Consider the following 14123-nt stretch of genomic DNA (forward strand, 5'->3'; position numbering starts at 1 on the left):
AGGCGCTAAGAATGTGAGGTATCTGAAACAGATCCTTTCCCTTACAATCCAGAGACAGAAACAGACGATGAGTCAGTCATGCCACAGGTAACCTGAGGTTATAATTCTGAATAGAGCTAGAAATTAAGGTTCTAAGAGAGAATGTACTAGTTCTCCAAGCCTTGACTAGTGGGTTTGGAGAGGCCTATGTACAGTGTGGTTCCTATTAAAATAACAGTGACCGCCCTCAGTGGAGGAAATGGGTTTGTGAAACCATAGTTAACCATGGTTAAGCAGGCAGTTTCTTAGACACAGTAGCTGTGCAATAAATGTGCACCGGATGCACCCAGTGAGAACAAAAAGAATAAAATGCAAATGTATTCAATAAGGAATACAAACATACTCAAGCACACATTTAAAAAAAACCCAAACAAACAGTAATACCAACATGCTGTGTCCTTACCCCTATTGTTCCAAAACTTTCTGGCTTTCTTCTCATCTTTTTCTTGCACAGGTGTGTCCATATCCATTTGATCAGGTACCAGAGAGACTTGGGGCTTGGGATGACATTGAAGGGAGTAGGCAGGGTACCTCCTTCTTCAAAATAACTCATCCAAAGCTTGGTCCGAGCAAATTTCCATTCTATATCTGCATGGTCCTGAACAGGAAAACACGACAAGTGCTGACAGGTTTCTTAATTAATAAGGTGAGATAAACCTCACAGAGAGCCTGTAACCTGACTCTGAGTGGCTCTTGGAACGTTAATTAAATTGCCTGTAAAAACAACACTGACTCCCAGAGATGGTCACCTAAATTCAGACAGTGGCTTAGCCTGGAAAGGAGTCACAACTCTCTTGTCAGTTTTCATCCTGCCCACTTGCAGGAAACAGACATTTACAATAAATCCATGTTAAAGAGACTGCAGAGATTAGTTATGACTTGAAGATGAATCTTCATTTACTGCACTGTAGGCTTACATTAGCTCAGTTTCATTAGATTCTGGCCACAAGCAGGGCTTTAGGTCTTACCAAAGGCCTTGAAACCCTGCCTAGGTAGGTGCCCATGGCTCATACTTCTGGCGTTTCCAGTAAAAGTCTTACTTGATATGTTTCCATTTGAATAAACCTTGTCCACCTTTAGGCAACAGGCGTAAACTCAGAGAGAAGTTCCTCTAAGAAATGTACAGTAGGGTATCTGACACAGCACTGAACCCTCACGTAACCTTGGCCAAATGGTACCAGGTGAGAGTATGGCTAGGGGTTGCCCACAAGCCTGAGGCATCCCCCTAATTATTCATTAATAATTCTGTGTTGTTTTAATCTCCTGGAAAAACTAAGGAACATTTGTGGCAATTAGATATGGGGCAGCCAGTCTCAAATTAGCCACAAATCTTATTTAAGCAGAAAATCTGGGAAGTAGGAGGTGGTAGAAACCAGGCGTACATACAAATTCAAAATAGTTCATTTTAACCCATTAATATTATAAAAAAACTCGAGTTTTAGAGTAGGAGAAATCAGAGTATACTTCATTCTAATCTTCCTAAATTGCTGTGTGCTGATGAATGCATATGTTGTTTATACATTCTACTCTGAATAATCTGGATTTTAGTCTAGACGCTGGACAGCTCGTGCTTTCAACAGAAGTCACTGTGTCTAGAAAATGCATGGTCTTCATTTTTGCTTAGCAAACGATCGATAGATGGACGTACAGAAGCTGCAGCTTCCCCTTGTCTCTCCTCTCCCATTTCTACTTCCTTCCCTATCTTTCTTCCTAAACAAGCTTATAGATTCTGCATTAATGAAGGAAAGCAGATGTTGTTTGCTGCTGCCACGGAGAATGGGACTGAGTAGAATTGGCTTCAGGTAATAAAAAGGCAGCCCCGCAGGTGAAGTGTTGGCCTGTGAGTAGCTTCTGCTCTTTCTCATTCTCAGGGAGTCACAAGTTGAGGATTATCCTGACCTCAGTATGTTCTCTTACTGCTGTCACAAAGCAGACTCTTCCTTTGGGATTCTGAAAGGGTCTATAACAACATCTACAGTGGTTAGAAAAAATGAAGGTGAAAAGTTCCCGGCTGGGGCTTCCCTGGTGGCGCAGTGGTTGAGAGTCTGCCTGCCGATGCAGGGGACACGGGTTCGTGCCCCGGTCCAGGAAGTTCCCACATGCCGCAAAGCGGCTGGGCCCGTGAGCCATGGCCGCTGAGCCTGCGCGTCCGGAGCCTGTGCTCCGCAACGGGAGAGGCCACAGCAGTGAGAGGCCTGCGTACTGCAAAAAAAAAAAAAGTTCCAGGCTGGTGATAACTATAATCACCTCTGCTACCCATCTTCTAACTCTTAGTTAATGTTTAAAGCTTAGCTTAGGTATTTCCTCTCTTAGGAGCCAGCCCCGACTCTCATCTATCTCAGCTGTCTCCTCTCCCCAGCCCATGTTACAGTCCTCTTTTCTGTGCTTTTATCACATTCTCCAATTCCTTTTCTCAATATTGAAATTATTTATTGAATTTTTGTCCATCCTATATTATTTTTTCTCGAGGGCAGGGACTTCATTATTCTGGGTATCCCTAAAATCAAGCGTATGTCTGGCATATACTAGGTGCACAATAAATATTTGATCTATGAACAAAAGAGTGAGTGAGAAGAAGGCTTTGAACATGGTCTGCATGATCGCTTTTGCCTTTCAACTGTTACATTTTCTTCTTCTTTCATGCTTTATCCTAGAGCTCTGAATTAAGGGTAGCAGGACAAAAAGAGAGAGACCTCAGGGCAAATTTTGCTATTGTGGCACAGGTGAAAATCAAATACTTGGCATGTTCATGCTCCAAGGAGGCATCACATGCAGGATGTTGGGGGTACACCTGTCTCAGGTGCTCAGTGCCTGCTCTCCTCTCAAGTAGCTTTAGAGTTTGGGCTAAACAAGAATAGAAATTTGAAGATCGTTCTCATTTCCACAAGTCACCTAGAAAGACACACCCCGCACAGGAGCAAAAAGAAAATATTACACGGTTCCTGACTAACGTTCTCTTCTTGATGAAATTGATACATTTAATGTTTTATAGGATCCAAATTGTATATACAATTTCTCTGTATATAGCTTGATAATTAGAGGCTTTCTAATATTTTTGGAAGGGTGGTCTGGAAACTAGAATCCACATTTAGCAAATGTGTTGACTAGAGGAACACAGAACTTCTGAAACAAATATACAGTATATATTTATGGACTATCTAAAAAGTTTAAGATTTGTGAGATGCTTAAGTGAAGTTCCACAAATTCAGATATTCACCCGCAACTCCTAGGACCTAAGTATATTTAGTGGGAATACTCTAGTCTTGGAATCAGTAAATAAAAATCATTTCTTCTTATGTTTCATGCAGCTTTTCATCTGTGACAGGTGTCTTGCTTCCATAAAGACAGTATAATTAAAATTAGGAGTGCCGCTTCTCAAAATAACAATAATAACACCCCAGAGGATTAGCAATAGATCCAAAGATGCAATATAATTGCAGTTATTTATGGAGTAAATGGGCAGCCTGTAATTATTCTTATAAAAAGCTACTTGTCTAAAGTATACATAAGAAAGACTTAAGAAATATATTTCATTCCAGTATGGGTTTGCTTTGTCACTATTGCTAATGGCCATAGACACAGATCACTAGTAAGCAAGTTGAAGGGGATAAAGGACTTCGCCGTTCTTGTTCATTGCCATACTTCTAGTTCTTAGGACAGTACCTGGCAACAGAGTAAGCGCTTAATAAGAATTTATTGAACGAATGAATAAATAAGCTAAGTTGTTTGGATTCTAGAGTTTCAAATAAACACATATGGTACTGTATATTCTGCTACAGCATTCAGGGTTACTCCTCTCTGACTTTTGTCTGGGCTTTAAGAAACTGAAAATCCTGTGCTTTTTCACTGTGACTCCTCTCTGGGCTAGCTCTTGTATCTTGCCAAGCTAGCATGAGTTTGCTTATATCAAGATTGTAGATTAGATGGTCAGAGACAATGTAAAACCCAAAGGGCACTGCGTAGAGATGAGCTGCCTGTTCATAATCCGTACGTCACCTACTGTCTGACATAGCCAATGACTGCCTGGTAGGATAGATTTAGTATAATCATCTGTAATAGGAAAAAACTAAAATAGTATGTAGCCGAGTAGGGTAATAGTGCTTAGAAATACCAAATTAACCATTTATATTATAATTCTGATTCGTCTCATCAATAGCAATTATAGATTGTATTTCCTATGGTAATAGGATGGAGTATAGCTAGGAACGACACATTCTAGGGGGCAAGTTATTCAACTTACAGCAATAAGTTGGTAAGAATTATTCATCATAGCTATTAACATGTTAAGTAGGACAACCAGAGAGATGATGTTGTATGTCCCAAACATGGTGGCACCAACAAACTCGGTGAATTCATGCTGCGCTTTGACATTGGTCACGTATAAGTTGATGAGCCCAAATATTGACCAAAACAGGGACTGGAGTGTCTCAAATAACCTAGAATAAAGATAAAATGACATTAATGGCTACATTAATAGAACCATTATACAATAAGATAGAATGATAGAACATGATTACTATGAGGTTATAGTTGATTATTTAAAAATAAACTTAATTAAAAAAATTAAAGAAAATTGTTTCCTTATACTAGCACAAATGTGTACTTAATTTTCTCAAGAGCTTTGAAAACTATTTAGTTTCCTGGCCAGCGATGACAAATCGGACCCACAGCATGTTTTCGTATAGTCATTGAGTTAAGAATGGTTTTTACTTTTTCAAAGGGTCGGAAAAATAAATCAAAAGAAGAGTGATATTTTGTGACATGTGAAAATTATATAAATTCATATTTCAATGCACATAAAGTTTTATTGAAATACAACCATGCCAATTCATTTATACACTGTCTATGGTTTCTTTTGTGTTACAATGGCAGCAGTGAGTAGTTGCAACACAGAACATATGGCCCACAAAGCCTAAAATATTTACTACCTGTCCTTTTCATAACAAGTTTGCAAACCTGTGTCCCAGGGCACCGCGTGACAGTTAATAAATAATAAATCTGCAGGCTTAGTCTTTAAAAAATGTAAGTTCTTTTACCTGATTTTCCTTTTTGATTATAGAAGGATTAAAAATAATGTTATCTTTATGGATTTCCACATTTACAATTAAAATTGCACAGAGTGAATCCTGTATGATGACAAAATGTCTCAGAATGCTCAGATAATAAGATTTGCTATTTTTTATATATCAGGGAACATTTTCTTCATTACTTAACTTACTCCAAAAATGGAATAAGATGAAGAGTGTCTGAACCCAAATGAAGAATTGTTTCAGTAGGACCATTATAACACCTTAATGTAGTAAAAAGACAATGGAACTCTTATATTCTTTGAGAAATGGTTTAAAAAATACTGTATTTAGGGCTTCCCTGGTGGCGCAGTGGTTGAGAGTCCGCCTGCCGATGCAGGGGACGCGGGTTCGTGCCCCGGTCCGGGAAGATCCCACATGCCGCGGAGCGGCTGGGCCAGTGAGCCATGGCCTCTGAGCCTGCGCATCGAAAGCCTCTGCTCCGCAACGGGAGAGGCCACAACAGTGAGAAGCCCGCGTACCGCAAAAAAAAAAAAAAAAAAATACTGTATTTAAATTACGTTGTGAAAACAAAAGCAAAAAGTATCTTATACGTGGCATGACGACTAAGGAGGTGGGATTTCAGTGGTCAAGTGCCCCAAGGAGAGCAAATTCATATGAGGCCAGTGGACAGTGGTATGACCTGATGTGAAAAGATGAGCTTAAACTATCAGATTTCCTCTCTGTGAAAGTTTACCTTAGAAATATCAAGAGAATGAGGTAGTTGTTAAAAAGTACTGAAATGACAGGAGTTATGATGTAGAATTAGGATCACTGGAATTATGAGAAGCCAAAGGTTTGAGACAGCACAAGCTAAGAAACGGAGAATTGAGAATAAATAAGCCAGATAATAAGTAAACCTTGAAGAGAATACACGTGGAGTAGCAAAGTCATGTTAATATCGGTTCTCAGAGGAGAAAAGTCCCAAGGTCCAGCTCTACATCAACTGCTGCTCTTCTCGAAGCCAGGTCTTGCTCTAGGCTCTGTCCTTGCTAAGATCAACCCTTGCTCAGAGAATCAAAGGGCTGGATTCTTGTACCAAACTCCTGTTACTTGAAACAATCCATGAATTTCTGATCAGTATGACAAGGAGAATCTAACTAAGGATGCCTTAATTGGTGTTCAGGATTTCTTTTCTTAAATTAATTGGTTTTTTTTTAAGTAAGCCATTTCATATTTTTAATTGTATAATAAAATTTTGATTATAGAATATGAAATGTAATGGTTTTTTACTGAATTATTTTGCTAGGGCTGTTCAACTCTCAATGGGGCAAATTATCATAAAGGTTTCAACGTGATCAACCTCAATCAGACCTTGACTTGCCAGCAGGGATGTACTTTGTGAAGAGTTCACCATGTATTCTTAAAGGACAACCAGATGTCAGATTCTAACAATATCAGGGAAAGTTTAATATAATTCATTGGCCTCAGACAAAGGTCACTAGAAGGTATTCTTTGAAAACTTTCTCAGAAAAAAAGTAAATTTGACCCAAGGCCATGAGTTCTTTATTTTCAGTAGCTTTAGGGAGAATTTCTAAGATTAATGACAGTGTCATTGGATTCAATGTGAAATGATTTTGTTCTTCCTTTCTAAATAGTGTATATTCTCACTGTGAATGTACAAATATAATTCAACTGGTTTTTCCCTGACCTCAATAGCAGTTCAGAGAGAGAGTAGAAGTTACATGAGTGATATAATAAATTATATAAAATGTTGCCTCATAAATCCCATAACAGTTACTTTTCTAAATGTTCAAATAAAAAAGTGATGTAGAGTAAATGGATTGTTATGGTTGAATAATTCTGATTTTCTTCTACCTAAATAAGAAATACTCATCATTAGGATATTAGCAGACCCTTTGGCAAAACATTTATTTGCATATTTAATTAAAATTTGAAAATAAGAAAATTCAAAACAAGATGACATTTTATGATTAACTCTGAATTTCATTCTTATTTTTATTTTCTTTTCATTTTTTCAGTTGAATGAATCAGAAGTAAGATTTTCAGAATAGTTCCACTTAACCAAAATATATTTACTTTTAGATGAATCAAGACCTGTTATCAAGACACTGGTGTTTCTTAGCTAATTATTCTTTTATTACATGGCTTAAAAAATCAGTATGTTAATATTTCAAAGCCATTGTTTCTAAAACTGTTTTCATAATTATTGGTAACAACATTGCCCATAGATTAAAGGGCCGTTAGCATTAGCTGCATCACATTGTAGATTAACGTTATGTGGCAACTATTTTCCTAATTCTGTGGAAAGATAAGGACAGAGAGCTTTCCAGGATAATGGCACCCTTAATTAAATCACACTTTGCATAGAATCTTGGTTAAAGACTAAGACCTGGCAACTTCTACAGCGTTGCCATCCTAAAGATGTCTCTTGTTTCTTGAGGCTATTTTTCAATTTCTACTTTTAAAAATGAGCTTATTCCCCAGTTAAATACTTACAACTAGAGACAGAGAACAGGTAAAAAGGACTATTTCACAGTTGTGTTTTCCTCTATCCTTTGAGATGAAATCGATGAGGAAACATAAGTTAATACAAGAGATCTGACTGTTTTATTCTGAGTTTATAAGGAATTAAGAATATTAAAACAAAGTACAACTTCAGCTGGCCAGTTTCAATTATCAGAAATACAGCTCCACTCAACATAAAAGGCATTTTCTTAATGAGAAAATATCTATCACAAGGTCCATGCCTCTGTATTCATAAGAGAGCCCCTTACCCAGAGACTATTGGTTTAAAATTCTATGCAGAATAATTTCAGTGATTAAATATTTGGTTTCTTTTAGTAACATGTAGTTCTTTCCATGTCAAAGAGAAAACAACCTGGAAGCATTAAAGGGGCAGGAAGAAGTGTCCACTTGCTGGTGGGAAAATGCACAGAGAGACATAGAAGACAGATCACAGTCTGTTCCCACTGGGAGCTCACAGTCAGGAAGGGATCAGGAAGGCATCTTGGAAAAGGTACATCTGAGATAAGTTTTGGGACACAAAATCGAACTTTTCCAAGTGAGAGGGCAGAACAAGAGCATTCTGGGATGAGAGAAGAATAGGACATATTTAGGGATTGATAACCTATTAGAAAATGTTGAAGAAAAGTGTTATTGAGGAATGGAGAAAGATGAAGCTAAAAAAGCAAGCAAGGGGGGGATCATTGAAGGACCTGGTATGTCAAGCTAAGAAATTTGACTGTATCCAATAAGGAACGAGAAACCATTTAGGTATTTTAAATAGAGGAGTGTCAAGATTTTGGCTTAGAAAGATCATTCAGGCAACAGGATGGAAGACATATCAAGGAAGGCAGGGACCAGGGGCAGAGGCCCTTAGATTTAGGCAGGGTCAGCGAGCAAGGGAGGATGGCCCCGAGACCATAAAGAGCCGTAGTAGACATTTATTGACTGACTGCATGTGGAGGGGGTGGCGGGAAAGAGGGATCTCGTATAAAACACAAGTTTTTGATTTAAGTATCTGAATGGGTTGTGGCAGCATTGACTAAGAAAGGGATTGGAGGAGGAGGAATTTAAAAAGTTGTGAAAGAGACTCTGATGAGCTTTCTCTGATTGGGTTTAAATGTTTAGGAGATTTGCATGGAGAGGCATTCGAAAGACAGTTGGACTTACAGATCTTGGGGAGAGAGGCCGATGCTAGTGATATAAATTGAATATAGGAGTCATCTCTTAGACATCTTGGATAGGGCCAAATCCATCAGATGAGTTTTCACAGAGATATTGGAACAGGGTCAGAGGATAGTTACTAAGGCAGATCACTATTTAAAAGCAATCACTGAAATATAATTATTAGAGAACCATGAGAAAGATTAGAAAAGTAAGAGATAAAGTATTAAAACATAGTAATATTAAAAGTAAAGGAGGGCAAGATTTTAAAAATGAAGGTGTCAAACAGGGTCAAATTATACAGTTTAAATAGGATACAAAGAGATAAATGTCCATTGATAGTAGTGATATGGAGCCTCCAGCTATTTTCTAGAGCAACAACAAGGTATCTTGTTTAGGCTTCTTTTCAGGGTTGCTTGGATGAGAGGAAGGAGAGAGACAGGAGTAGCAGCCAATGAGAAACAGAGTTCAGAGTTTCAGCATACATTTGTGCCCAAACTGGAAGGAGTTATAGGGAGGAGCCATGTGAATACAGGTAAGGAAACACTAGATACTACTACTAATAAAAAGAAGTGCAGTGGATAACATTTTTTATCACACTATATGACAAGCACTGTATTAGGTTCTTTACATTAATTTTTTTTAAATTTTCATAGGGAAGACATGAGATGGGGTAATAAAAAGAAAAGGTTGAAATTTGTGGAAGTTACAGAGTTATAAAAAGAAGAAGATATAGTTATAACTGCAAGCAACAAGTCGTACTAGCAGTTACTCTTTGTGAGTAACTTTGAACAAAAATAATTCGTTGCTTGCAGGTTTACATTCCATTATCTGGAAGAGAATTCAAGTAGAACACCTGGTTTATTTGCACTGAATGATTTGGACCCATAATATTGGAGTGATATGCAGTTATCTGTTGCTTTTCATGGTAATAGAGAAAACCATTGGTAAGGATACACTAAAAGAATACATAATCCAAGCAATTCAACGTGTTTGCTTTTAGAATAAAATTTATATTAAATATTTTGCATCAGATTCTCTAGCCATATTCTTTTGAGACAGATGTTAAAATTAGCTCACAATATGTCAGCATTTACCACAAAACCAGTAACAGGACAAGGGGATTCCTGAGAATCTCACGCATCATAAATTAGGATGGGGTTAGATAGAACCTTGTTAACTACAGATGAATCATATGTCTGAGAAGGGGTTGGGGCTTGGAACCTGAGCTGTTCCCTGAATTAAAGAAGACCTGAGGAGGGAACTCAGTTCTAGGGGCCCTGTGGAAGTTCTCTGGAAGACAAAGCATGATCAGAAGGGTGTGACCACAGATGTCAACAGGGCGGTCTTGGCAAGTAGTTGCACCAGGGCACATAGTACAGAGTAACGAGGGAGTTGTGAAAGGTGGAGCATGCCACATGGCTGTCCATCAGAAATCCAGGAGGCCAGTCAGCAGACAGGCACCATCCAGGAACTCTGTTAGAGGCAGAATTTGAGTCTAAGAAGGGGGAGTTTGGTGGGATCTACTACTGTGCATCCCTAGTCCCCGTTGCCAGGAGCAAATTGCCAAGTCAAGGATCACGAGCGAGTGGGGAAAGGCAAGTTCTGATATCAAAACTGAGACACAATCCAAGGCTATTCCTCACCAGGCTATTGCTGCAAGGGATTTCACTGAATCCCTCCTGAACTGGGTGAGAAAAGAGCATGAGGAAGATGACAAGCCTGGGTGAACTGGTCGGGCTGGAGAACTGCTCAAGTCCAGGAGAATAAAGGGGCTGGAGCAAGGGATAAAGTGGCCAGGAGAAGCTGGGATGACTTTTTGTTTTCTTTATGATTCACGGTTTGTATCAAATCGATTTCTGAATGGATTTGAGGCAGCTAAGGTTCCGATGAAAACTTACGTGCAAATAATCAGATGTTAAAGAAGTTAAATGGGGTTTTAAATACTGGGATCAAAGGGAAAACAGATACAGAATTGAGCCAACAAGATTATTTTAACCAAAAGTGATTTAGTTTACAGGATGTTATTGATTTCCTCCCTCTGGAGGAACAACTGTACTCTCTCAGATTTCATAAAGTTCTAGAAGGGCTGATGAACGGCCAGCTGACTTTCAGAGTCATCTACAGAATCACTATGTGTTCACATGTGGTTACTGTGGAGAGGAAAATCACCTCACTTCTTAATTCACCTGCCAATTCACTGTTTATCATAGTGGGAAGGAAATGGACACAGGCAAGTAGAGGGGTTTTCTATCAGAACTGTGTGAGCATGAAACACCGTGGCCATGAACCTGGGCTGTCGGCATGCCCGACTGTGAGAATTACCAGAGCTTGACACCGAACAAGACCTGATCCTCCTCAGCTGTAAGGGCACAGAGGGTTATATGTGCATCATAATCATGGCTTAGGTTAGCCTGAGGTCTCTATTTTGGACTATTTCTCCATGCTTAGATTTTTGCAAAGGGAACCCAAGAATAAAAGAGACATGTGAAGGAACTTTAGTATCTGGAAAACACCTAAGCAAAGATTGAAAAGCATTCGGATTTTCTTCTATGATTGGTTTTCCATATATTCTATCTCTTACTGTGCTTGTAAGCTATCACTAGGCACAAATTTCTTTCTATTCCACATTTTAAAACAGTATACGTAAACTGTCTTTTATAGGAGGTCATTTAAAAAGAAAAGACCATTTTACTAAAACTTAAAATAAATGTACTGGATATTTCTGTTTTCCACACTAAGCACAATTTTTCTTTGCAACCACTTGTCGCAGTTCAAATTCAAAGTGTAATACCCTCTATATTCTGCCCAACGTTCCCAATAGAAAAAAAAGTCTGAGACTTACGTTGAAAATGCATTATTCTGCTTTTCACATCGTATGCCTTTGCAGCTTAACCCTTTCGTTTCTTCGTAATAGAAGTACAATTGATTTAGGCCATTGGCAAATGCTAGCAACACAAGGCAGTAGATGAATAGAAACTTCAAAATGTCCAGGAGCATTCTTCCCAGAGATATTTGCAGAGGCCCCAGGTGAGAATTTGCAGTAAACAGTGAGATCAGTCGCAGGGAACTGAATATATTTGCAATAGCAAATAAAGCTTCAGCCACCAGCGTGGGATGCCACATGTCCCAAGACTCTCGTGGATTAAGAGCACTGTACTGGAGAGAAGAGAGACAAAGGGGAATAAAATATGAAACAAACACATACATATAAATATGTCAGTCTTGGGACAGGATGATTTTTCAGACAGCTTCGGCACCACGGCAGCCTACTGGCAGGAAGCTGATGTTCTCCATGATGGTGGCAGCAATTCTAATCTACAGAAAAATAAGAATTTCCTAAAGGAATTTATGATTGTTGAGCTTCAATCAAAGTGACCTCCCGGGTCTTTCCTTGTCATTTGTAGTATTTGCTAACCTGTGAATTACATCTGTCCTTGATCTTTCCAATGGGACTTTTAAAAAAGAAAAGGAAAATGTTACATAGGAAAAGATAGACTGTTTTATCTTGGGAAAAAATGGTGATTTCATAATTAGAACAAAGAAAACTACATTTTAAAGGAAAACTGCTACATTTTGAACAAAATCAATGGCTTTGCTTACTATGTTTGACACACTTGCCTATTCTAGAGGAATGCATGCTGGATACAAATTACATATAAATGAATGGAAGTAGTGGTCTGTTGCCTTGGATATAGTAATGACTAACGTGGGTATGACAATTAATATTTTGTATCTGTTATATCCTAAATGTACATAAAACCTAAACTGGAAATCATCCTAGCAGTCAATGAATTGCTAATTTTTAATATTTCATGTGTAGAAAGTGTGATATTTGTCTGAACATTCCCTAATTAGATAAAATATGTGATTTGAGAAAAATATTTGCTACATTAAACTTTGACCAGCAATTATTTTAAAAGTATGATTTAATTAAAATGTCAGCTTTGAACTATCTTGATACTGGGCTATATAAAGAGCACAGTGAAATTTATCCCCTGTAGTCTTGAGGTAAATCTGTACCCCTACAAGAAAAAAGGTCAAATACACTCTTTGAAATATTACATTGTGAACATCTATTATTACACCTGTATAAGAACTGAACAAGTTAAATTCTCTTCTTCATATACATCACTAAAAATACATCTAGACAATTGCACTTTTTTCCTAATGATCATGTAGGGAAAAGAAATTTACTTCTGTATGAGTCTCTCAGAATATTTCCATTCTTTTTATATTGCATTTTATACCAAAGACCTTTACAAATGTTAATTAATTCTCTTGAAGCTAATAGATGGTATTTTTAAAATCTCCTTGGGGAGAAAATACATCACAAGCTCTTGATTTTGTTCAACACTCAGACTCCTGCTTGAGTGACAATTTAAAACAATCAAGTTTGAACTAGAAGGAAATTATTTTCTATTTTTGAATCCTCATAACCGTTCTTGAACATTCCCACGCGTAGCTTCAGCATAAAATAGCTAATGATTGAAGATACAGAAAAAATTTTTAATTTAAGATTTTTATTCATTATAATGAGTATCGGAGTGACAGGTTGTGGTATCAAACACCACCTAAATCTCTCCACTCCCCTCCCCCGGTATATTATGCCACCTTTTCCTTCAAAGATTACGATAACATTCACCTTCCTTTTTTCACTTCTCTTGAAAGACACACATATTTTAGTAGAGAGTATTTACCCTTCTGTTGATGGCTAATTACATATTTCTCCTCTCTGTCTGTCTCTTTCTCTCTTACTTAATATGGCTTAGGACCATATCTCAAAATGTACAAAACACTAAACAGTAAGCATTCTTAAGGATGTAATCGTTTTCTTGGAATTTCTCACCACATTTAACACAATGTCCTGCGTGTAACAGGTACTCAAGAGACATTTTATCCCATCAAGTATTCATGCATAGTCCAGTGAGGATGACAGGGACAGCTAATTATAATAAAAATGCTCTAAGAGATTAACACAAACTGCTGTGGGAATAGAGAAGAGAAAGTGATACAGTCTGTCTGGGGCTGCTGGGGCCGGCAATGAATAGAGATTACATGTTGTTCAAGCTCTAAGGGTCCCTCGATGTTATTGAAGCTGGTGGAGATGCTGTTCCTTGTTCTACTTCTCACAGCCAGTTTGCGGCAGTTGGATGTAGAATCCATCGTCACGTGGTCACTGACCCCAGCTCTACTTTTGACTTACTAAACTTTAGAACCCTTCTTAGCACCTGCTCTCAGCTGGAACTTGCAAAATCGTAAGAGGAACATTTCCCATTTTACAAATCAGAGATGCTAGTTTCTGCCCCAGTATAATTACCCAAGACCGTTTCAGAGTCCAGCACTTCTGGTAATTGTTGGGAAACAATGCTATGTGAATATGTTCAC

The 14123-nt window shown here is 38.1% G+C and overlaps 1 protein-coding gene across 3 annotated transcripts in view; it reads right to left on the reverse strand.

Moving 5' to 3' along the window:
* TRPC4 (transient receptor potential cation channel subfamily C member 4) overlaps positions 1-14123 on the reverse strand; it is a 162066-nt gene that overhangs the window by 12780 nt on the left and 135163 nt on the right. For all 3 annotated transcript variants that reach the window (XM_079902605.1, XM_079902606.1, XM_079902607.1), the window contains 3 exons: positions 11581-11894; positions 4280-4475; positions 443-637 (listed from right to left, as the gene is read on the reverse strand). In XM_079902605.1, the coding sequence (XP_079758731.1) occupies positions 443-637; positions 4280-4475; positions 11581-11894 (705 nt within the window). The remainder of the gene's footprint in view (positions 1-442; positions 638-4279; positions 4476-11580; positions 11895-14123) is intronic.

Source organism: Stenella coeruleoalba, assembly GCF_951394435.1.
Source record: "Stenella coeruleoalba genome assembly, chromosome: 18".
Classification (NCBI taxonomy): domain Eukaryota; kingdom Metazoa; phylum Chordata; class Mammalia; order Artiodactyla; family Delphinidae; genus Stenella; species Stenella coeruleoalba.